Raw genomic sequence first — 25,457 nt, 5'->3', positions numbered from 1 at the left:
GTTGGCAGTAGTGAGCAGTACTGAGAAAGGGGCCAAATACATTCCGTAGTCGTAGTAGAATGGCGGGAAATATTCTTTGAGGAATGCCTCGACAAAGACGTCTTTGTTTAGTTCAGCTTCCAGTTCCACCTCATCTACAGACACGACTCTAGACACAGATTTTGTCCAGAGTTTGGCGAACACCTTGGATACGTTACCGGCAACGTTGTCAATGATGCTCTGCTCGTGTTTGAGATATAACTTTTTAACTTCATTCTCTGACATTTTGGCAAGGTCTTCTTCCGTCTTGACGCGTGCCTTTACCAGCCTTTTTCGATAGTTGGCATCATGTACTGATGTCTCTTCAGCCTGCTCCGGTAGTGAAATTGTCGGTTCCATTTTATTATACAACCGTTTCCATGTCAGGTAGCACTTGATGATTACAAAGCTCCCCAGAGAAAAGAAGAGTGAACCCGTCGCGTAGAATATTTGTTCAATCATTTGCTAAGGATCAAATACTGTCCAAGGTCAGTGTTGACAAACAGCATAAAAGTATTTACTAGTCCAGCCTTTATTTCAGCGTGGCGCTCTGACGGGATAATGTCATTCTCGCCGGTAAGAGTCTCAAAAGACTTTTTACAAGTGTTTTTGGTTACCAAGACCCAATGAATATTTTCTCTAAAATCTTTGGGAGCCGAAACGTAGCGTTGCGTTATGAACCAAGTGGTTAGGTTGGCATGGCGCCCGCTAAAAGCGATCTTGCTGAGTGATGTGCGGTGTTTGTTGAGGTCCTTTTCCGCGCTGCAGTCGTCAATGATGATGAGCGACTTTTTACCCGACAGTTGGCCGCCTTTGGAGTGTCGCTTGATCAGGCTTTCTAGGTTGTCAACCAAGTTACCGTTGCACAAAACTGTGCACCTATTCAGCCAAGGACGATTGTAAGTCTTGTTGTCATGGAATGTGGGACAGATGATAAAAATGTGATCAAAAGCATGAAGGTAATACCTTTCAATTACATTTAGCGCGTGATAAGTCTTACCCAAGTTTGTTCGTCCGCAAATGATTGCGTTGTGCGGATGCTTTGGAAGTAAATTGTCCATTTATTGTTCGATATTACTCAGTTGGTTATTTACAAAAGATACGCGTTTGTCAGTCACTAGAAATACAAACGCTTTGCCATCGTCTTGCGTTACATCTTTTGATAGCTTAAGCTTGACATAGTCTTTGATCTGTCGACCCGTCCCACTCGATCTTTCATCATTCAAAGTCCTCATATCTATAATTAAACAAAACTTGTCCGTGTAAAATTTTTCTTGGTTGATGAACGCTTCTCCTCCATCACCAAAGTACTTGACCGCGTTCTCATACGAGTAGGGAGCTAAGTAATTTGATGTAAATTGCTGGTTTGTTGCGCCGTCTATATCTAGTCCGACATCTTTTAGCATCGGATTCCAAAATGTAGTGTCAACAGAGTTATCCTTCTTGAAAAACACCGCGATCGCTCGAAGACTTTCATAGCTCGCGTTTATGTTTATTTCAAACTCGGACTCTTCTTTTTGTATATCCTTGGTCGTGTGAGATTTGTAATCGTTGATAATGTGACTATGATTAGAATATTTTTGTTTAATACCTTCAGCCAAACTGGGTTCTAAAATGTAGTCATATTCTAAGCAGAGGTTGGTCAGCGTATACTTACCCGCGGCGAATTTGATATGAAACTCAACATTGTTTTGGATCGCCTGCGCAGTAAAGGCGGCGTAAGTCAAAAATGATCCTAGGTGAAAAGAATATCTCTCACCGTGAATCTTTGCGAGAATGTCTTCAGCCGCGCCGTTTATTGAATGTCGTTTCTTTTTAGTCGCTGTAGACTGAATACCTCTATGCGTAAGATCGTAAGTATACTTTTGCTTCGAATGCCAAAACTCTCTATATATCGCTAGATGAGCGTAATTGGATATGTCGGATATAGTTTGACCATTTATGGTCATCTTAAACTTTTCTACGATCGCCGATGTAAGGTGATCGGGAATGTCCGCTTCAGTTCCATCGCTGGCTAGTTTGAAATTGTAGGTTAGATTAAGCGATTTGGGGTAAAGAACTGTATTGGGCGTTAGCTGGGGCATTTTAATTACTAGCTCATCGCTAGGACTCGCTGTAGATGGATTGTGCACGACTCGCGCACGCATCTTGTGCTCTTTTAGACCCTGCCTGTCTCTCGCGGACAGGTTATGGTTTAATTCTCCTGTATACATTTATTATAATAAATAAATATGGAATTGGAAGGTAAAGACTTTAACCCCGATGTCGATGAAATCCCGGGAGAAACATCATTTATTGAGCCCGCATCATCATTTACCGAGCCGCGCATTCATGAACAAAATGATGCGATATCCAAGGCGAATAATTGGCTCGCTCAAGATGACTTGCCCAGCATTGATGAAATAATTTTAAAAAAGGGGAAAGGTAGGGTTGTAGATAAACGATTGTTTTCGGCTATTGTTGAAGTCGTAAAACCCCGAGATGTTGATGGAATAAATGCGGCTATAAATATTTATGACGAATACTCGCGGCGCGGAGGTACTTATGATGACTTTGTTAGTAAAAGGTTTCTTACGCGAGAAGAAATTGATAGCTATCTCGCCTCTTCTATGGATAGTGTACCTAATCCTCCCGTTAACACGCCGGGTGTAGACACGCACACGCAAAATACAATCGGTGTAAAACTATCCAAGCTGGATATATACTCTGGTATAGATCATTCCAAGTTTGTTCCGATGGATGACGGTGGCCTCGCGGTAAAAACGAGCAAAGGCTCGCAAATGTTGACTTATGTGCGTAACCCTGAGCTTTTTGTCAAGAATCCAAAGATCCCAACCGCGGAATATCAAGGACTTTTTGGCTTGAACAAAGACGAATACACGAAAAGAGTAGAAAAAGCCAATGCTAGAACCATCGCTCCGGTGGATGAAGAAGTGGATGCGGATCAAGGCAATTTGACTGACTTCAAGTCATGGCTATCTAAACAGGGAGATACGGTGAAAGACCGAGCAAAAAATTTCATAGACCGGCTCAAAAGTAACAGAAAAACATCAGAGTTTAATTATCGCGAAGAATTTGAAATGAGTGATATAGCGGGAAGGTTACCGGAACGAGAGTTAGTAGCTATTGATCAGAGATTTCAAACTATAGAAGGACAAATATCAGTGGCTGTGTCAAAAGCTGCGAACCTGACAGAGCAGATACAACAACTCGATGCTAAAGAGGACAAATCTCCTAATGAACTCGCAAAGTTGCAACAACTAAAAGAAGAGTTGGATGCGCAAAACGGTTTAATCAGTGATCTAAAAGGAGACCTTTCGGATAATACAGCAAAGATGCGAAAGCAGCGCAACCTAATTTTAGGCATTGGTGGTGGGTTAGCCGCTGGAGGAATTTTAACGGCCATATTCGAAGCGGTAGCGAATGCGTTGGGATCTGATGCGGTAAAAGATCTTATTCCTAAATCTACCGATCCGAAGGATATTATCGAAAGCGGCATTGGCAAAATTATCAAGAAAAATCTGGAAGACTTGGCCGCGTACTTTCATGACAGATATCTAAACACTTCCGGCGCAGTACAAGCATTTTGGCACATGATGGAAAATGCTGTAGATTATCTCGAATGCAACTTGTGGATAATCATCGCCGCGGCATTAACTTTGTTAGCGTATGAAATAAATAAGCACAGATAAATCTTTTATGACGCCATAAAAGATTGTTACAAAGATTGTTACAAAAATTGTTGTTTAGGTTTGCGAAGATTGTTACCTTATTGGATTAGCGCAAAACCTCCTACACCCGCAGCCGTGGCAGCGCCTACAAAAACTCGCTCATATTTTTTTTGTTCAGAGCTAGGGGTGTAATCTAAAGAAGGCGCTTTTAAATCAGGGTGAGGTAGTGTAGGCTTTTCACCGTAGAGCTTTTCATAAGTATCAAAGGCCGAATTTACCGAGTATATTTCATCGGTAGCCTCCTGCTTTCGAGCATTTTGCTCGTTTAGCCAATCTTGGTTTTTGGCTCGTTTGATGTTGTAATCCGCTTGTTCAGCGTTTAGCTTTTCTAACGCCGCATTATGTCTCTTGGCCTCATCTTGAGCTCCATTTTGATCGATCTTTGAAAAAAGATAATTTCCTCCGGTAAACGCTAAAGAGTTTACGACGGCTCCTACTACCATAATCGCGATACTAGCCATTTATTATATCTCATAAAATACTATGAGCTCTTTTATATTAGGACTGGATATGAGACAGGACACAATTCCCTCTACCCGAAGATTGATCGCGTGAAGTTTATTAGTTAACAACCCGGAATACGTTCCTACAACCTCGGATTCGTCATTTAAAAATTGTACATCCAATTCCACTCCGGGTGTGTACGGCCGGTAGAGAATAATATCCTTAATAGTTCCACCTCGAGGAATAACTGACATAAACAAGGATTTACCATCATAAAGCCTCGCCCGATCTAGCTTGACTTGATGCACATTTACAGATTTTGATTTACTGCCATACATTTATTCTATAACTCGAGCTCCGCAATAAATTTTCCGGGATAAGCGTTACCTCGTTCATCCGAGATTGACACGTTTAAGCTGTTGAGCTCGCCAATGAGCATGGATTTGTAATTATTAGTAGGATGGTGTTGTATTATTTCTCCCACATCAGTTCTGCCTATGGGAATAATTGAAAGGAGATTTGATCGTTTACCGTTCCATAAATTTTTAGACGTGTCTATTCCATCGATGTATAAATACAAACACAATGGGGTCAGATATAAATATTCATTCTCTATCAGTTTGGCTAGTCCACCCGTAATCGTCGCGTCAGTACTAACCTTTAAAGTGTTTTGATGAACTTTAAATGAGCCTGGTAATTTGGAAAGGAGCTGCTCATTCGTGTAATACCCCGGCTGAATAGTAGTCGTTCTACCGTTGTACGTGTAACTGGTCACCTCGGTCAAATTGTAAAAAGATAAATATAACGTAATTGTCTTAAGGCTAATACCGGTTGCCTTCACGGATCGATCGAGCTCAATGCGACCGGTTTTGTTTATTGTCAAAGAGGTCATTTATTAATAAATGACTGGACAACTATCTAGCGGTTATCCCATAGATTTTTACAACTTAACTGTCGTCGTAGCGATAGACGAACATAACAAAATATCGTATAGCTTTGTCAAAAAGTTTGTCGATATCTCACCAGCACCGGTAGTGGTTAAAAGCTTTGATGATGTCAATCGATGGTATGATGACCCCATGTTATATTATTTTCAGCAATATAAGTTTGCCTTATACTGCGCGACTGCTTTGTGCGGTGTGAGTAAAGATCAGCTGACACGAGGTCTACCTCTTACAAAAGCTATTTTAAACTTTCACGTTATGTACCAAACTAAAAAGATGTTGGCGCAAATGGAGATTAGAAATCCCGGAGATCGAGATTTTGATCCGTACAACAATCCTTACAACAAAACCGAGTACTGCAAATTGCTCAATGAGTTTAGAGTAACCGCTAAAGATATTCCTGAGATTGATCAACCAGCCAGAGGTCTCGGATTTATCATACAAGATGGTGGTAGTAAAGTAGGTTCTTTAGAAAAACAGATGGCTGATCTAGGCAGGCATCACAAACCGTATCCAAAATATCCATCAAGCAGTAAAGATAAGACGGATATGGATGTGCATCGGAGTGGTGCCAATGGTTGGGGTACTTATTACCAGTTTCCGGAGTGGAATTCGAGTGCGGGTACTAAAATGGTTTCGGTAACTCAAGACCCATTTGACTACAAAAGGGTAGTGCCCGATCATAGTAAGTCATTCACATCCCCCGGAATAGTTAGACTTAATGATAGTATTAGAGCTTACGTCTACTGTTTACTGGGAGCTCAGGTGCAAGCTAGACAAGCGGGTTCCTCCCTCGAGTCTCAACAAGAATTTTTAGTTCTGGTCAATGACTTGATCATGAAAAAGCAATCTCTCCAAGATTCTATATCAAACTTTGAGGACGCCCTCACTAAAACTCGTGGGCAAACAAATTATGTTATAGCCAAAGGTCTGTACATGATACCGTCAGACTTGAACTTGAACGCTTTAGGACAAAGCGTAAAAGGATTTAACGATAAAATTAAAATAGCCCAAGCATTTGATAGCGTAGGAATAAAACCTCCACCACCGAAACCAAAACCCACACCGCTAAAGCCTTCACCAAAACCCAAACCCACGCAACAGCCAAAACCTGCGCAACCTGCGCCAAAACCTGTGCCACTACAACAGCCACCGAAACCCAAACCCGCACCACTAAAGCAGCATCCAGCACCGACACTAAAATCAACTCCTTCTGTAAAGCCATCTATATTTCCTACAGAATTATTTTCACCAAAACCTGCCCCTTCTGTAAAGCCATCAACAGAATTGTCACCGCCCGAGGGCAACGTTCACGAAGGAAATAAATTGTTAATTGGCGGCACTATAGTCATCGCGGGTATAGCTTATTCCATGATGTAATTTTATACGACCGTATAAAATTATGACAATGTGGCTTGTAGAGCCGCCTTTTTCATCGTTTTGTACCCAGGTATACCTTGTGCCTTGGCCAGCTTTTTGAGTTCGGGTACCTTGACACGCATATTCTCATACCTAGGTATGGGTCTACCTCGAAGTGTATATCTCTCAGTAGACTCTTTATATTCATCATACACAGGGGGTCGGACGAGATCAAACAACTCCATCGCATTGATCCATCTTTGACTCAACTCATTTAAACTTTCTTTTGCTTTCCTATTCAAGAAGTGCGGCATTGTTAATGTCATTTATTCTGTAATGTCCGTGTGCCAAGCTATTTATTGAATCTAGGTAATAGCGTTTGTCGTCAAAGGCCGACAGAGTCTTTTTGCTAAAAGTCCAATTTTTTATCTCGTGTAGTTTGGACTGGAGTGTCGTCATGGTGGCATTCGGAGCCGGAACTCCACTATCCAGGCATTGTTTGTAGGTATCAAACTTTAGGTTTTCGGTTATACACTTTTTCACTCCTTTGCATTTTGTCAGTCCCCAACCCTCACCCTCTACGCAGTATGACTTGGCTCGCAAAGCCACAAACTCCGATATCGCCTTACCACCACCCTCATCTTTCATGAGGCCTGGCACCTTTTTGTTTTTGTCACTATAGCATGAGTGATCTTTTGGGTAATTGCTCGTGTCGTACAGGTGTAGTGGCATCTCTTTATAAAAATCTTCAGTCTCGATCAGGAGCACAAGACTGTCCGTGTCAGTGTACATCATTCGGGCATTGGGATACTGCTTTCTGATGACATCATAAAAGAAATCGTACATGTGCATCTTTGATAGATCCAAGATGGTTTGACCAACGTAGATTGGCTTGTTTAATGTTACCGTCGTTTTGTTCATTGACACGGCTGACAGTTCATCATTAAACTCTTTCTTACACTTGAACCGTGGTCTGTTGATGAGCTTCTGTTGGCGTTTCGTGTTAGTAGTCAGTTCAACCTCGATCCGTTTGCGAACATCCTCCATCATCTTGCCAAATAGCGCATTCATCATAAGCTTGAAAAAAGCTTTACCAAAATCTGTCTTGGCCTCCTTTCGAAGTTGAGTATTGAGTTGTATGTAGCATTCCATCCAAGCGCTCTCTTTAAACTTGAAAGCGCGGTGCACTTTGGTCACACGCAGACCTTTTTTGATATAATACTCTAGAGTTTTGTGATGTACAACGTAATTGCACTTATCTCTAAGATTGGGCACTAGCTTGGGCACTTTTGCGTAGCAAGGCTCTCCGAGCTTCACATCACCAACGGATCGCATATATTCCGACCATTGATCGGGTTTTGTTGACTCGGGTGCGAATGGATAGTCGTTGTGCTCATCATGCAACTCGGTTGGATACTCAAAATCCACTTCCGCGACATACCCTTCATCCTCGCTAACATCGGGCAGTTTGCCATCTTCTATCCACTCAAAACCACCAGTCGGTAGTTTTTTCAACATTGTCGAAGGGTACAGACTGTTGGCATCCAAGTACATAATGTAGGTAGTTGGCTTACTCGGATCATAGTCCTTTACATATGGATTGTTTGCCTTGGCATACCGCAAACCACCGCAGGTAGACATGCCACCTCTTATGCCTCTCTCAAAGAAATTATACATATCTACATCGGTAATGAGCTCCAGTTCTTGCTTCGTTATTTTTAAGCAAGCATCCAATGACAATGAGGGTGCAGAGATGTAATGGCATGGATCGAGGCCATAATTCTCCATGGCTATTTCTCTATAACTCTCAAAGACATCCGTCAAGAGTAGCACATCGCTCTTTAGATATAGGTCATGGTAGTCACCCAAATTTCTACATCCGAGCTCTCTCCACACTTTTTGAGCATGCAGGTAGTCACTTGGCTGCAAGCCCGCATGATTGTCTAGCGATGAGCTAAAGTGTATAATCTTTGGAAGTTGCTTTTCTTCAAATCGCTCATGAGAATCCATATACTCGTACGGATACACGCCCTTTCTCGCCAACAAGCCATAGTGTTCCGGAAACTCCTGTTTCAAGTGCGGGAGATCGTCTAGTCCTTCCACTAGTTCGGCCAGTGAACTGTTGAGGTGTTGCATGCTGTCGATAAACTTAAAGCGATCTATTCTCATTGACATGTACTTTTCATCCGTGTTTGCTATAACATCAATGCCCTTGTACCCCTCGTAAGCCTTGACAATTAAATGAGAGTCATACCCCTTGAGGTTGTGAAATATCACGTTAATCTTTTTTGTCTGTCTGTGCTTGAGATTGCAGCTATTATGCGCGGGGCCTCTGTACGACCCAGAGACATGATCATGATCTCTAACTAGCCAATCTTCTTCTTCCGTAGCCTCGCGCCCACACATGTAGCACTCTGTCGCAGTTTTAAATTCTCGCTCTTGCTCCGGAGTGATTATTATTTTCGCGATTGGAATGCTATCTATCAACTCTTTTATTCCATCCAGCTCTGCAAAGAATCTCTCCATGCAATCCTCACCCCTGTAAGTCTCAAACCTCAATGACTTTCCTAAGCTGTTCACCAGGTTTACGCCGTAGCCACACGCTGTATGGACTTTGGTATTTTTGTCTATAATAGACTCAAAGTCCGCGTAGACGGTGTAAGGCGCCTTTTCCATATTTTTAATGTTCTTAAACTTCATGACCGAGCCAGGTTTGGGCATCTTGATCACGCAAGTACCATCGTGAGTGGCTAGGCACCCTTTGATGTGGTCCTTAAATGTTCTCTCGCACGTTGAGTGGTGGAGACATCGTAGGCAGGTATAGTTGCTACGACCACCGGTCATATCCGTTTGCTTCCTCATTAACGCTGACATACTCTTGATCCACATGTAATGATCTTTGTAGAGAAGCAGGTTAACCTCGGGGAGACCTTCCGCCTCCTCAGTATACAACCGGTTATCCGTGTGAACAATCTCCATTCCACCATCTTTCCACTCAAACACATTAATCACAAGTTTGTTCTTGTTAGCAAACTTTTGAATCTGGTCTATGGTGACCGGGTACTTTAACATTTTGGTATTCAAGCTGTTTTGATATGGCGTGTAATTTGATAACCTGTCAGCATTGTTGCTTGGTGGGTATAGGCATGAGAGTACCGCCCACAAAAAGCACATGATGTCATCTACCGCTTCCGGATTTATATCTTTTACTTTTTTAACTAACGCTGATTTCTTGGTTTTGGTAGTAAAAGCAATGTCCAGAGATTTTGCAATCCGTTTTATCTCTGCCATTGATTTGGCACCTCCATTGTTGACGTTTATGATGCCATTTTTGTTTGCTAAAGCTTTAGGGGTTGGTTTGTACGTTCCACCTCTTAGAGGTTTCCACCGATAAATTTCCAAATAAAATCTAGATACTCGCTCCAAAATCCACCCCGAACCGTTGTTCGTAAATTCATCAATTTTTCTGATTATATTCGCTAGCTGTCTGTTTAATTCTTCATCCAGATTGGTTGATGCTAGGATTGGTACGGCGCCTTCTCTAGGGGTACCCCAGAATCGAGTGATTATAGTACCACGCTCCAGATGGGAAAATGCAACTTCAGCACTTACGCGAAGTTTTTTAGTTCGGTTAAACGCATCATTAATCCTACCTATAATGACGGGTTTGGCGTGATTCCATACAAAGTCTATGTTGGCTGATTGATAACTGGATACATCTATAGTAGATTTGTTGGTGACCTCGTCTACAAAAGTGGTTCTTATCTCCACCCGTGGCGCTCTGTCAACACCTCTCAATGCGTCCACCAAGTCCGCTTTTTTCAAACGCGGCCCAACTATTATATCTCTGGCTCGAGCTAAAGATTTTAGATCTTTCATACTCAAGTCATCCTCTGTAAGACGTTTCTTGCCATCGACAATATCCTTTAACTCGGCTTTTCTCAGCTTCGCTGTATTCCCAAACCCCATACGCTTCGCCTCCTCCCTCATCTGACTGGAGGTAGAGTCTCCATACAGGTTTCTCACATTGCGGAGGGCATCATCCGGGTGTGGCTTTTTGTAAGTACCGTCTACCACTATTGGTATACCCTTACTAGTTTTACTAATCACTTTGGATCGATCGCCCGCACGATACGCTAGCTCCGCTTTGCTCATTTTGCTGTATCCTTTAATACCGCTTCGCTTGGCATCCTGTCGAAGCCAGCTCGTATTCCCATCTCCGTAGAGGTTTCTAATGTCAGACACCGCCTCAGGTGGTGCCCGCTTTCTAACTCTCTTTTCCATTTTATTTATTATTACAAAGCTTTAAACGTTAGTCAAATGAATTGATGTAGGCTTAAAGAAAAGCGTATAATAAATAGGTGCAAAAAGCAAGCGTGATCAGCACCGAAAGGTCCTGCAGTCGCGTGTCACCTAGGTGACAGCCGTGCCTGTTTCTAACTCTCTCCATTTTATTTTTGAATTTTTAATATTCTCCATTTTTCAAAATCATTGCTGATTTTGAAAACTTTCGAAAATTCTAGGATTTTTAGACATCTTTAGACAAAAATTGTCAGGGCGAAAATTCTGAGCCAGATCAGCTACTTTACATACTACTATGGTTGCATATGCTTTTTTCGCATTAGCCTAGATTTTTAGCATTAATATGTTGGGTTCAGTTATGCAGTCGAACTGTAGGCCTAATTGTTTTGTACGCATGTCTGGGTCGGCATTCCAGTGGTCTTGTACCATTTGATTATGGTTGGTTCAGTTGTAAAAGAATCTGCCGGCCTTTACTTGGCATGATCTAGACTAATTCATACAGAAATAAATTGCGTTTGGTTCCATTCAATTTTTTTATTAGAGAAGGAAATCCACTAGCCGAGGAGCGTACGGCCATTTGCTCTGCTCAACTAAGTGAGCGTGCTCCTTTATATATAATAACATCACCCGTTCCGGCTAACGCATACGGTAAGAATACCGGCTAACAAGGTGAATAAACAGGATCGCTAGTGCGTTGGTAGGACAACAATTTAAGTGATAGCATAACAAGTAAAACAACGATATAATAAAAAGGACATACAAAAATAAGACAACAACATGAGTGACGACAAGTGACAGCACAACGAGTAAAACAACGATAAAATAAAAAGGACAACACATACAATAAAATAAGAAGTGTAACGTCATGGCCCGGCGTCCACCACACAGTACTATTTTACCCTGTATTTCTTTAGTATTACTGATTCGGTAGAATAGTGAGCCCGTGATCCTTGATTATATATGTTTAGTTCCATATTCTAGCCTTTGCTTCTGAGTGCTGTTCATCTCAATAATGTTGAAAGTCTGTATTTCCTGGTTACTGTATCTTATTATTCAGACGTTGAAGCTTGCAGCCACATTGTTTGAAGATGCCAAGTCAAACCGCTTCATTGAATTTAAACACACAGTACGATCGCTTGGGTGAGTATTACAAACATGTCTATCATTCCTTTGCGTAGCTTTTTTGGACTGACCCATTCTAGGAGTCAGTCTATATATTGTGTGATGTACATAGTGCCCATAGCAATTGCTAATACTGAAAAACTATATACCCTGCTATGTAGGTGAGCTGATACTGAACATACATGTAAAAAAAAGCACACACTTAGTATACAGATTTTAACATACACATCCATATACGAGTTATTTTGTATATCATGCATGCATACTCTATGCCACATGTATGTGTACGCCAACACTTTGTATTCTAGGCATTCATGTAAACACACTGTTAATATGTTTACAAACATCCATGTCTTGTGCTGTTGTAGGCTCTATATACTCTACTATAAGTCTATATTCAAGTGGCTTCAATACCTCGCTATATTTGTGATATTGGCTTTAGCCACTATAGAGGAACCTGCGCTTGCGCTATTGAAGGGTGTTGTGCCTTTTTGGGTAAGAATATTTTCCTTTATTTGCATCTTAAATTTCTCTCATTAGCATTATACGAAGTTACTGTAAATAGATAGATGAATAATGTAGATACTTTAATACATACAATAATATTAGTAATATAATATCATCTAATATAATTTATATAGAATATAAACTGCATCTAATAATATTTTCATCGATAAAGATGATTGATATCATTCAGCATTCTCTCGTACTATACGCAGATGGCTGAGTGGTTGTTAAATACCATGTATATTGAATGTTTTTTTCAGTTCACATGAAGGTATAATAAAAAAAGAAAGCTATACATAGATTTGTATCACTGGCTTCGCTAAACAGCCAACATTAAATCACTAATGACAAGGTTTGGTGCAACATGAGCCTCGCTCGCTTGATGTGTTGAATATGTGTGAGAAATAATAAATATATTAGACTATACTCAGCACTTACTCCCTGTTGTGCTCTTATATTTTGTAGTCGTGTTCTCTTCGCTATTTACAACCTGAGAGGTACTGCTGTAAAGTAGGACTTCAGTTCAAAAACATATGAATGCGAGCTGCATTTAGAGCTCGTTCAAGTTTTGTATCTCATCTCTCTTTTGCTCTTGTGTATTAGTTAACTTTGAAGATTGACTACTGCGCAGTAGCGTTATGGTAGTTGCGCTGATATACATGTAATTTTTGTGTTGGCTGATCGGCGCGGCAACTGTGACAGGTTTTCAGGCTATTGCAAGGTAGCTCATCTGATAGATGCAGTAAGTTTAGTGTTTGGAATAAACCTGGTAAGCAGAAAGGTTGCTCACACTGAGTAGAACAGCTCATGTAACCTAGTATAGTGAAATGCACATGTCGCTCACTGAGGGTCGTCTTGTCCGAGGTTGTACAGACAATTACTAATCTCTGCAATATATGCAAGACTGGATAACTACAATATGAGAAAGCACACTGTGAACAGCTCATTACTTTCTGCTTGAAGGAAAGTTATATGCATGACCATCAACGTCTCGCATACATGTAAACTAGTAGGAGAGCCATTAGTTATTATTTATGAAAAATTGTTGGCTCAACGTGTTTGAGGATGCCTACAGGTTCACACTGCTTATTCTTACAGGTCTGCATTATATTTGAGTTGATTGCGATATGCTACCTCGGCTTCAGAGTCCTTCACCTTGCCAGCTTTCAAACGAGAAAGGATTTCTGGGGCGATAAGAAGAATTATGTTGTCATCGCACTTATAGCGGTAGGTCTGAAGTTAGTATGTCATCAAGTGCTGTTGCGGCCCCGTAATCACTTATGCTGAACGAGTCTGATCAATACATAATACCTACATCACTACAACCAAATATAGTAATCATGTAGATCAACAGACATCGAAGTGATTATCCAACCTAAGCAGTAGTCTGATATTTACTAGTAGTGGTCAGTGATGAGGATGAAATGTATAGGCATCACCTGGCTTGGTTTGTCCTTTTTGTTACCTCAAACCTTTGTAGGCTTCCTTATGCAGTCAGTTGATTACGATCAGGAGACGTCTGCCTCAAGTCATAGCCTTGACACATTAAACTTGTCAATGTATCTAGTTTTACTGTTGGTAGGAATCTATATATATATAAATCTCAATGTTTGTCCGTCTGTGCTTTTGTCAGTCTAGCTATAGCGATGAACAGGCCCATATTCCCTTTTTAGAAATTTTTGACGACTAAGTGCAGTCAAATTCGGATAACTCGCCTTCAAATCAAATGTAAAATTTTATCACGAACACTTGGTTAACTCGAACGGTTTCTTTGGTCTGTTCACCCGCAATGATAAATTGCTTTAGATAACTTGAACTCAACACCATTAACTCGAACAGTTATTTGCCCAACGGGAACGGTTTTTATCGCTGTAGAATATCACTTTATTCTAAGCCATAGAGATAAACGTCAACTTTTAATAGTTCTTGGGCGTCATTATTATCATCATCGGCAAAATATTCTTATTAACGACTTTTATAAAAGTTTGCAAAATGTCAAGTTTTAACAAACATCTGCTTGGCAATGGCCCAACGAAAGCGTAGAAACCTTCGGATGAACTTGAAATAAAATCGGCAAAATTGAGCTTTGTTGAAACGCTAAAAAAAGTTGTCTTTTCTGAGCGTTTCAACTGCAGTCAAGTTTAGCCTGTTTTAATCTGAAAATGTCTTGGCAGTCACATCACCTAAAACAAACAAATCTCAAATAATAGAAAAAATGTTTATACTTTCCGATAAAATCTTACTCAGTTTATGTGAATACACAGGCATTTTTTGTTTTTAAAATATTATTTTTGAGTATTTATCTGTTGTAAGAAATAATTTATATTTTGCTAAACGTAGTAAATTACACAAAACAAATAGGGTAAAAGTTGGCCTTCATCAGTAAATTGTGTTTAGTTTCCCTTTAAAACTACGTGAGATGCCCGGTGGAGGCCCTACATAAAAGAAACCTGTTGGGGGGCTGACACCACCCCTTCCAATCCCCCAGATGCTCATAACTAGTCGCCTAACATTAGCCGCCCCAACTTGCAACCAGGGAATACAGGCCTGGCGATGACGTTTTAAGAATGATAACTTTACTGCCAACTGAATTTGAACTCACAACCCCAGTTCTGCGGACATCTATTTATCCAATACACTACACTGTCCAACTGGCTATACCATGGAATAAGTTTAGCACATGCTTGGAACACATGCCAATCTTTCATGGCTTCACGTTAAACGCTGCAGCTACCGTTATGCATAAAGCCATACCAGAGGAAAAATCTGAAGCCATACCAGAAGAAAAATGATTAAACTCATATGGTCAACAAGGAGATTGCAATCAGTCGATTGCAGTCGATTCGGTATGAATTACACAGAAATAAACACAGTAAACAGAAATAGCACATTACACAGAAATAAACAAACACTTATTTAAAAGTTAAAATGGTATATGTGGATTAAAAGTAAATTTTCTGTACCAAAAACATTTTTTTTACCCAAGCAACCCCGGGCATTCAGCTAGTCAAACAACAATGATTAATATGGCAGCAGCATAGTTGAAATGGCTAGAAGGATGGCGACCTGACTGTATTTGTATAAAGTCTAGCATTTTCTTGAGTACAAAATATTTAGTTTGGCTGATGCTGGTACAGAATAGGAACAACATTTAACACTTACATTTACCTTGACACTAGTTTGTTGATTATCAATAACTAAATTCTAACTGACTAACTATATATTCTATTTTATATATTCTATTCTATATTTTATATATTCTATTCTAAATTTTATATATTCTATTCTGTATTCTATATATGCTATATATCCATTCTAAGTTCTATATATTCTATTCTATATATTATATTCTATATATTCTGTTCTATGTTTTATATTCTATATATTTTATTCTAAATTTTATTCTTAATATAACTATACTAAGTAACTAAATAAATTAAGAAAAACTAAATTCAAGTAACACAGCATATTGGAATGTCTTTTTCACAGCTGTCTCTGATAGACATCATGTGCTATGTCATTTGGAGGAGTGTTGCTCCCGAGTCTCCAAACCACTTTCCTCATCCTATCCGCTGGTCGCGCCCCCTCCGACCATTGTTCATTATTAATTTTCCTCAAGCTAGACAGGTAAGACACAATCAATTTATCTTATATCTGCTGCTTTCTTTGTCTATGCAACCATATTGAACCTTTCTGGCCAGTATGTAGCATTTCCGGTCCATTTCTGGACTCGTTTCTTTTATAGAGACATCTTCTGTTAGACGTGTCTAAGTCAGGGTGGTGTGTCATCTGGAACGGAGTCGTACATATATGATCAAAGTGTGAATAGAATTATGGCTAAGAGAATATTCCAAGGCTCCAAGTCGTATTATTTAATTTGGTAGAGTTTCAAATAACAAGTAGTCATGAAACACTATTGAATGGAAGCAGATGTGGTGCGAGTCGAAGGTTTAACTACCGATATGTTTGTTCAATTTATGAATTCATCATGAATGCTGTCATAGCGGGACTCCTCTGTCACAGTCATGTGATCATAGCACTCATGAGTCCAGTGGAAGCAGAATGCTGTCATAGTGGGACTCCTCTGTCACAGTCATGTGATCATAGCACTCATGAGTCCAGTTGAAGCAGAATGCTGTTATAGTGGGACTCCTCTGTCACAGTCATGTGATCATAGCACTCATGAGTCCAGTTGAAGCAGAATGCTGTCATAGTAGGACTCCTCTGTCACAGTCATGTTATCATAGCACTCATGAGTCCAGTTGAAGCAGAATGCTGTCATAGTAGGAATCCTCTGTCATAGTCATGTGATCATAGCACTCATGAGTCCAGTTGAAGCAGAATGCTGTCATAGTGGGACTCCTCTGTCACAGTCATGTGATCATAGCACTCATGAGTCCAGTTGAGGCAGAATACTGTCATAGTGGGACTCCTCTGTCATAGTCATGTGATCATAGCACTCATGAGTCCAGTTGAAGCAGAATGCTGTCATAGTGGGACTCCTCTGTCACAGTCATGTGATCATAGCACTCATGAGTCCAGTTGAAGCAGAATGCTGTCATAGTGGGACTCTTCTGTCACGGTCATGTGATCATAGCACTCATGAGTCCAGTTGAGGCAGAATGCTGTCATAGTGGGACTCCTCTGTCACAGTCATGTGATCATAGCACTCATGAGTCCAGTTGAAGCAGAATGCTGTCATAGTGAGACTCCTCTGTCACGGTCATGTGATCATAGCACTCATGAGTCCAGTTGAGGCAGAATACTGTCATAGTAGGAATCCTCTGTCACAGTCATGTGATCATAGCACTCATGAGTCCAGTTGAAGCAGAATGCTGTCATAGTAGGAATCCTCTGTCACAGTCATGTGATCATAGCACTCATGAGTCCAGTTGAAGCAGAATGCTGTCATGGTGGGACTCCTCTGTCACAGTCATGTGATCATAGCACTCATGAGTCCAGTTGCAGCAGAATGCTGTCATGGTGGGACTCCTCTGTCACAGTCATGTGATCATAGCACTCATGAGTCCAGTTGAAGCAGAATACTGTCATAGTGGGACTCCTCTGTCACAGTCATGTGATCATAGCACTCATGAGTCCAGTTGAAGCAGAATACTGTCATAGTGGGACTCCTCTGTCACAGTCATGTGATCATAGCACTCATGAGTCCAGTTGAAGCAGAATGCTGTCATGGTGGGACTCCTCTGTCATAGTCATGTGATCATAGCACTCATGAGTCCAGTTGCAGCAGAATGCTGTCATAGTGGGACTCCTCTGTCATAGTCATGTGATCATAGCACTCATGAGTCCAGTTGAAGCAGAACGCAGCAATACTTCTCCCTACATCTGTGTATTCTAAAATAAACACAGAAAATCAGGGTTAAAAGCTCGGTCAGTGTTTTTGGCAAAAGGTTAAGCTGTATCTCAAGCCGATGGCTCTTCGTCTGTGAACTACCACTTATAACAGTGATGCCCCTCAGGCCATCATTACTTGCTTAAAAATAAAAATGGTACATACATCAGTAATTTGAGTAGCTAAAGTGTGGATATGTGTTGTAGATTCGTAGAGCCTTCCGGAACATTCGGAGAACGATTGTGGAGATTGTATTCGTACTGATTCTTTTTCTCTTCAGTGTCATGATCTTCGCCCTCCTTGCCCTCAAGCTTTTTTACAAGAAGTTAGTAAAGTTGCTATCTCTGCTCCGTAATCGCATCAAGTGCGGTTTTTTTCAGAGTTAATAAACTCTCTACTAGGCTGAACATAAGGCTTGGCCAAATTAACTTCTTCAGTAAACTTGTTCTATGCAGCTGGTGTGCTCCAAATAAAAGAGGAAGTTAGTAGAAATATAATATATCTAGTTTGTCACAGATCATATTTCTAAAGCTGTCACTTATATACAGTTGAAATTGCAGCAATACGTTTTCTATTTCAGGTGTGTATATACCGGTAATTAAAATTAGTTGCCGTATATACTCATGTAGGTAGTCTAGTTTCTGGGAAACAATTTTAAAATAAATCGGTTGGAGTTGACTTATACATGAGTAAGTTTTATGGACATGTTGCTGCCGAGTCGAATAGAATGTGAAAAGGAAACGAAAAATCCGTTATTATAAATGCAACTAGGTGAATGCCCAGCATTGCTTGGGTAATAAAAGTCTTTACACAGAAAATTTATTTTACTTAACATATAACAACAGTTACCATTCTAACTTTCAAACTTCATATCATGAGAAAAATGTTTTGTGCAGGTCAAATAAATTGAGAAACAAAATAAAACGACTTTAAAATTGTTTAAATGTAAATGTGAAATAATTAATGTATGTAATAACTAAATTAAGTCTGTTTTGCTACGATTACAATAAAAGATGATTTGGTAATGATACAGTTAATATGAACTGAGAAAACAAAATAAAAATCCTGAATATGTTGAATTAATAACAACAATTCATGCATAGAAGTGTGTGTGGGTATAAAAAAGGTTACGGTGCCAGCAGAAGCTATTCATCAAAACTTTGAATACAACGATACGGGCACCTCTCGATACTGGTACAAAGGTGAAAATTAAATATTGGACTTTCTTTGTCAGGTACTTTGACCTAACAAAGAAAGAATGTAGAGGTTTTTTCTACTCGAGATAATACAATTGTTCGCGTGAAAAGTATTAGCCATTACTGATTTAGCAATCGAACCTTATGAAATCCGGGAATAGAAGTGTAATGGCACATTTGAAAATTACAAATTAAAAAAATAGGTAATAGTAACAGAAAAATTAGTTTTAAACATATTCAATAAATAACAATTGCAAAAGGTATTATTAGTTAATAATCAAAAGTGCACATTCAACGTATGCATACGGTATACAGTGTGTGATAAGAGCGATAGAATCATAAGAACAGCGTTGATTGGTGGCTAAATGTACGGTTCGAAACTTGTGGTTGCAATTTTTGTGAATTCAAGTCCAGCAGAATGCGTGCTTTTAGTTAAAAGATTTTAATAGCTATAGCCGGACACGCCGAAGGACAAACAGACAAACTTTAAGATCTACATAGATATACACACGGCGATATGAAGCATTAACAAACACTCATATTAATGGTGTTTTTTCATACAAATGTTAAAGTTACCTCACAGAGTTACCGGTAGCAAATATTAATGAAAATATAGTGTATATTACCGATAAACAAGCTTACGATGGCACGCTCAATCATAACCTGGCAGCTGTACTGCGTCAGCCAGTTTTGATTTTGATAAATAATATATTTGGGAAAACTTTAGGCGAAATTTTACGACTGCAAATTTCAAATAAAGTCTAATGCACATGCGTGTAAATATGCCTTGCTCTATAGATACAGCTTGTCACGCACTCAATTGCGTTTTTTGTTTCTTTACCAGCCGAGAAGCAGCAAACACGTGACTGAGAACAGGCAATGCTTAACACGAGGTGTAGCGTGCAGTCATTACACAAATAATACAGTAAGCATGTCATCCCAAACCTCATTTGAAACATGTCGATGAACTCCATCTGTCGCATTGAGTAAAGAATTAAAGTTTTGAAAGTTGTGTTTTTATTCTGAAATAACAAATTGATTCAGACTCGATATAATTCTGAGAGTATTCTGGAATAGTGGAATCGATTTATTCAGAAGTATTATTTATAATAAAGCAATTTTTGATTTGAAATACTTATTGACTTCTACATGAGATCGCTGTATACACGAATATATACGGTACATCTTATATAAGCAAACTGATAGAATTTCACTGAAAGCTAAGAAGTTGTCCACCATTACAAGTCTCCTAGTTAAACCTGGTTCACATTGTTCATTGTTTCCAGACATGTAATTGTTTAAACAAGGTAAACATTTTCATCTGTCATTGAAGCGATGACTAAGCGATGTGAAGCAGGCTTTAGGATGATCAAGGCTCTAAAGTTTATATTGCCCTTAGTATAAGGAGACATCTCTGCCTTCAATGTATATCTCTGATCATGTCAATGTATATCTCTGATCATGTCAATGTATATCACTGATCATGTCAATGTATATCTCTGATAATGTCAATGTATATCTCTGATCATGTCAATGTATATCTCTGATCATGTCAATGTATATCTCTGACCATGTCAATGTATATCTCTGATCATGTCAATGTATATCTCTGATCATGTCAATGTATATCTCTGATCATGTCAATGTATATCTTTGATCATGTCAATGTATATCTCTGATCATGTCAATGTATATCTCTGATCATGTCAATGTATATCTCTGATCATGTCAATGTATATCTCTGACCATGTCAATGTATATCTCTGATCATGTCAATGTATATCTCTGATCATGTCAATGTATATCTCTGATCATGTCAATGTATATCTCTGATCATGTCAATGTATATCTCTGACCATGTCAATGTATATCTCTGATCATGTCAATGTATATCTCTGACCATGTCAATGTATATCTCTGATCATGTCAATGTATATCTCTGATCATGTCAATGTATATCTCTGATCATGTCAATGTATATCTCTGATCATGTCAATGTATATCTCTGACCATGTCAATGTATATCTCTGATCATGTCAATGTATATCTCTGATCATGTCAATGTATATCTTTGATCATGTCAATGTATATCTCTGATCATGTCAATGTATATCTCTGATCATGTCAATGTACATATGTATCAATCAATGTACACGTACATTTATTAGTGCTGGCTTTGAGAGCGTTGTATTCTTTGTATATATTACAGATTGCTGAATGGTAAGAAGGGAAAGTGGGTATGGTAAATAATGGGTGTCCAAGCATAGCATTGCCATCCAGTCATACTCCATGAGTTGTTAATATTTCCTGGTTCATGAGCTTGTGTTTGGGTTGATTGGTGGCTTATTATTCTTTTTGTGTTGTAGCTATGCACATTAATTTTTGGTGTTATCTGTCTCTGTGTAACTTGTGCATATTATTGGAAGTGTTTAACACTTTGTGTGCAGGGCTTTAGACTGTCGTCTGCTTGTAGTGGTTTCGTCTGCCAACTCGCTTTAGTCATTGCTGCTTTCACAACTCGGTCTAGCTTAGCTTTCAGACTGACTCTGTTATTTCATAGACATGCTCTGTTAGTTCATAGACACACTCTGTTAGTTCATAGACATGCTCTGTTAGTTCATATACACACTCTGTTAGTTCATAGACACACTCTGTTAGTTCATAGACACACTCTGTTAGTTCATAGACACGCTTTGTTAGTTCATCAGCTGCTTTATTAGTTTTCAGGCTTTATATGTTAGACCGCTATTTCATTCTGTCTGTTTACAAGCTGGTGCTCAAATCTTTAACTCGCTGTAGAGGCATGTGAGTGATGAGAAGAGGCTCTGGGAGTCTGAAGACCTGATTTTAGTTGCTGTGGAATAACACTTTTTGCATACTCCAAGTCTCCGTTTATGTAGCCTTTTTACATGGGACCTGTACTCATAGCATTGCATGTGCAGGAACAAAAAATGTAATAGTCATTGATGTATAACTTCCTGACTGTACATATCCCCATGCATTTAAACTATACACTGTTAAACATTTTAACCCCAATTGATACATTTTTAAGAAAAGTGTACTGTTCTATGACTAACTCTGCATTTGTCAAGGTGATAGCCTAAGGTGTTTGGTGTACATATCTTATAGGGGCTGGACTTTCCGTACCGGAGATCCATACTTTCAGAATTACATTGATTCTCTGTGGAGTTTGTATGTTCTAGTCACAACCGCGAACAACCCGGATGTTATGTATGTAACAATCTTTATTAGTTTATCACAGCAAATATATTTTACTTTTACGTGCACACGTCTCATGCACTCAGTTTTTGACTGAAACTGAATGCGAAAGATTTTAAAGTATTTTTACAGTGTGCACCGAGTTTTTTTATTGCTTTCAGAATTTTAAACCATGCAATATGTATTGCAGGATGCCTGCTTATGACAAAAATAACTTTTATGCGCTCTTCTTCATCATCTTCCTCGTCGTCAACCTATATGTGTTCATGAATGTCTTGCTTGCTGTCATATTCAACGGTTATAAACGCCATCTCAAGGTAAGAAAACTTCTCATTGTTTCTATTTAGCACACCATCATTTAGTTATGACAGACAGTTTGGTATATTATTGTTGTTGTTTTCATTTGTATTAGTTCTATTAATACTCTAATATTAGTATCAGTTCTATTAATACTGTGGTGGATTGTGTTCAGCTACTAAACCGAGCCAGGGCCGAGTCAAGTCCAACCAAGTAGAATAAAAAGCGGGACCTACCCACTATATGATGAGCTTGAACGTTTGGTTTAGAGAGCAGAGCTGTTTTGGGCCTGTTCATGGCATGCGCGTGATTATTTTTGGTACTCTTATGAACAAAGCAGAAATACATGTATAAACTTATGCATCAAGTCTCATACTGGTGGAGTAAGTGAGGGTGGCACAAAACCTTTACACTGGTGGCAGCGGTGGGATAACTATGATTCCAAAACAACACTCCACCACGAGACTCGTACTAGATCGCTGGATTTCTAGATGAACTTTCTGCTGCCTTAAAAGCGGCAGTAGAAAGAAACCCATGCAACACTTGACAAAGGCCTGTTTGAAAAACGGCAGTGCTGCTCCTACTAGAAGAGTTTCCTGGCAACTGGAAGAAACCCAGAGAGAGCTGCGTAAAACCCTATGTACAGGAGCGGACTCAGTAGATGCACTGCCCTAGGAAAGGAGTAGAAAACTACTGAAAGTCGCCAGGGCCTGACTGAAAAATGGCAGCGCTGCTCCTACTGGAGGGACTTCCTGGCAACAGGAAGAAACCCAGAGAAAGCTGTGTAAAACCCTGCAGCAACAAACTCAGTAGATGAACTGCCCTAGGAAAGGAGCAGAAACCTACTGAAAGCTCTAAACATGGCCAATAGAAGGGCACGAATCGCCGATCTGGGACCCGAACAGGTCCCAGATTTGCGCTAGAACAGGGTGCTGCTGATGCCAAGGGCCCAGAAACTGGCACCACGATTCAAGACTCCCCAGTACACAGGAAAGGGAGACGTGGAATACCTTATTGCCCACTTCCTGGAGGTGGCCGACGCCAACCAGTGGGCAGAAAGAACAACACTGTTGCACCTCCAAAAGGCACTGGGCGAACAGGCCGAGGACTGTGGGGGAGCCGAGAATCCGGAGGCCATATTCAATGCCCTTATTATAATGTGGAGTTTCCTCAAGGTGGTTTTATTGTATGAATGTTGACAAGGATAATTCAAGACGACTGCTTAGCTAGGCTGCTTGATCAGTACTGATGAGTCATAAAGATAACACCAGCTAGACCACCCATAACATTGCTTCAAGGTCACACATACTTAGTGCACATATAACACGCTCCTTTTTGGGAGGACAGTAAAACAAAACTTAAAATGTCAGTGAATACAAAAGCATAAAAATAGAAAATGTTTATAATAGAGTTTGGAGCTGAGTTAACTAAAATGTATGTCGGTGGATGCAGCTTACTAAGCGAGGTTAATGTTACATGCTCAATTTTTAAAATTAGTTTTCTGGCTGGGGGTACCTCACTGGTGGTTTGGATATGCGCCCTGACCTAGTTGTGTGCGTTTGCGCAGATGGAAGTGACTGATAATTACTACTAGGCTGGTGGGTGGTGTGTGAAGACTGTGAGGTATCTGATGAGGTTAAAGGCTGTGTGGCCTCTGACCTTGTGTCATTGTGGTCTACACCTTGTGCCGGTCTATGTTCCACTGCCATAAAATTACGCATGGTTATATTCTCTAATTGCAAAGATTGCAGGGTTGTTGGGGCTTCCTTGTATGGCCTCAAGAATTTTATGTTCCTTCTAAAAACTCTACCCTTGCCGATATTCACATAAAAACTCCTGGGTGTCTCTGCTCTCCGGATGATCACACCATCTACCCAACGCCGATGGCCTAGTTGGCACCAAACTCTCATGCCCACACACATCTCAATAGGTCGCCTAGCTGGGCTTGTGTTGAACATATCTTGCGACTGGCGCTCTCTGAAAGCTTTCTCAATCAGGTTAATGTCTACTTTTTGAAGTTTGAGCTGTTGAGGCATGAACTGGAGATTGTTTCTTAGATTTCTTGACTGTAATAGAACTGAAGGTGATGGTAATTTACCCCCCAGTGGTGTAGATCGAAGGGAGGCTAAGACATCAAACAATGTTTGATTTGACTCATGGGCCTTTTTCAGGCTGCTTTTGATAGTTTGATTCATCCTTTCAGCAAGGCCGTTAGAACGAGAATAATACGGACTAGATGTGATATGCTGTATCTCAAGTTCTTTTAGAAACTGTTCAAATTCAAATGATGTAAAATACGAAGCATTATCAGAAACTAGGATCTCAGGTCTACCAAAGTCAAGGAACTGCCTACGCAGTATCTCGACAATGCTACTTGAGTTTGCATTTTTCAGCTCACAGCAGGTAGGCCATTTGGAATATCTGTCTACCGTGACTAGATACTCCTTGCCAGCTAAGTGAAAAACATCTATGCTTACTGATTGCATTGGATACTGCGGTATGTCATATGGTTCGTAAGCACATTGTGAATTTGCCCTCACATTCTCCTGGCATGTTGCACAACTCAACACCACATCCTGTATCTGCCCCTGATAACCTGGCCAGTACACGGAATTTTTGGCTTTCTCTATGCACTTACTAACCCCTAAATGTCCTATGTGAATGATATCTATTACCTGCTTGCGCATAGACACTGGGATAACTATTTGACTGTTTTTAAGTATCAGACCATCGTGTGTCGTCAAATCATATCTCGCTGCCCAAAATGGTTTCAGTGGTTCAATGCACATTCTCCTCTTAGCTGGCCAGCCATTTCGTATGTAGCTGCTAAGGATTTGTAGAGTGCTGTCTGATTGCACTGTGCTAAGGAGCCGGTCTTTGAAGGTTGGGTTTCTAAGGACACCGCTAGTGACTGAATGGATTTGTTCTGTATCTAGTGAGCTTAGAGCTTCTGCATCTTCACATA

At 40.0% G+C, this 25,457-nt stretch overlaps 1 protein-coding gene across 1 annotated transcript in view; it reads left to right on the top strand.

Annotated features, from left to right (window-relative positions):
• Positions 1-25,457, top strand: part of LOC137399716 (two pore calcium channel protein 1-like) — a 56,689-nt gene that overhangs the window by 4,467 nt on the left and 26,765 nt on the right. Inside the window, exons 3-9 of the mRNA XM_068085924.1 lie at positions 11,856-11,938; positions 12,289-12,415; positions 13,526-13,654; positions 15,917-16,054; positions 17,987-18,105; positions 22,106-22,207; positions 22,386-22,512. Of these exons, the coding sequence (XP_067942025.1) occupies positions 11,856-11,938; positions 12,289-12,415; positions 13,526-13,654; positions 15,917-16,054; positions 17,987-18,105; positions 22,106-22,207; positions 22,386-22,512 (825 nt within the window). The remainder of the gene's footprint in view (positions 1-11,855; positions 11,939-12,288; positions 12,416-13,525; positions 13,655-15,916; positions 16,055-17,986; positions 18,106-22,105; positions 22,208-22,385; positions 22,513-25,457) is intronic.

The sequence above is a fragment of the Watersipora subatra genome, chromosome 7 (assembly GCF_963576615.1).
Source record: "Watersipora subatra chromosome 7, tzWatSuba1.1, whole genome shotgun sequence".
Lineage (NCBI taxonomy): Eukaryota > Metazoa > Bryozoa > Gymnolaemata > Cheilostomatida > Watersiporidae > Watersipora > Watersipora subatra.
The sequence above is the reverse complement of the archived record's forward strand: the minus strand, read 5'-3'. Positions and strand labels throughout refer to the sequence as shown.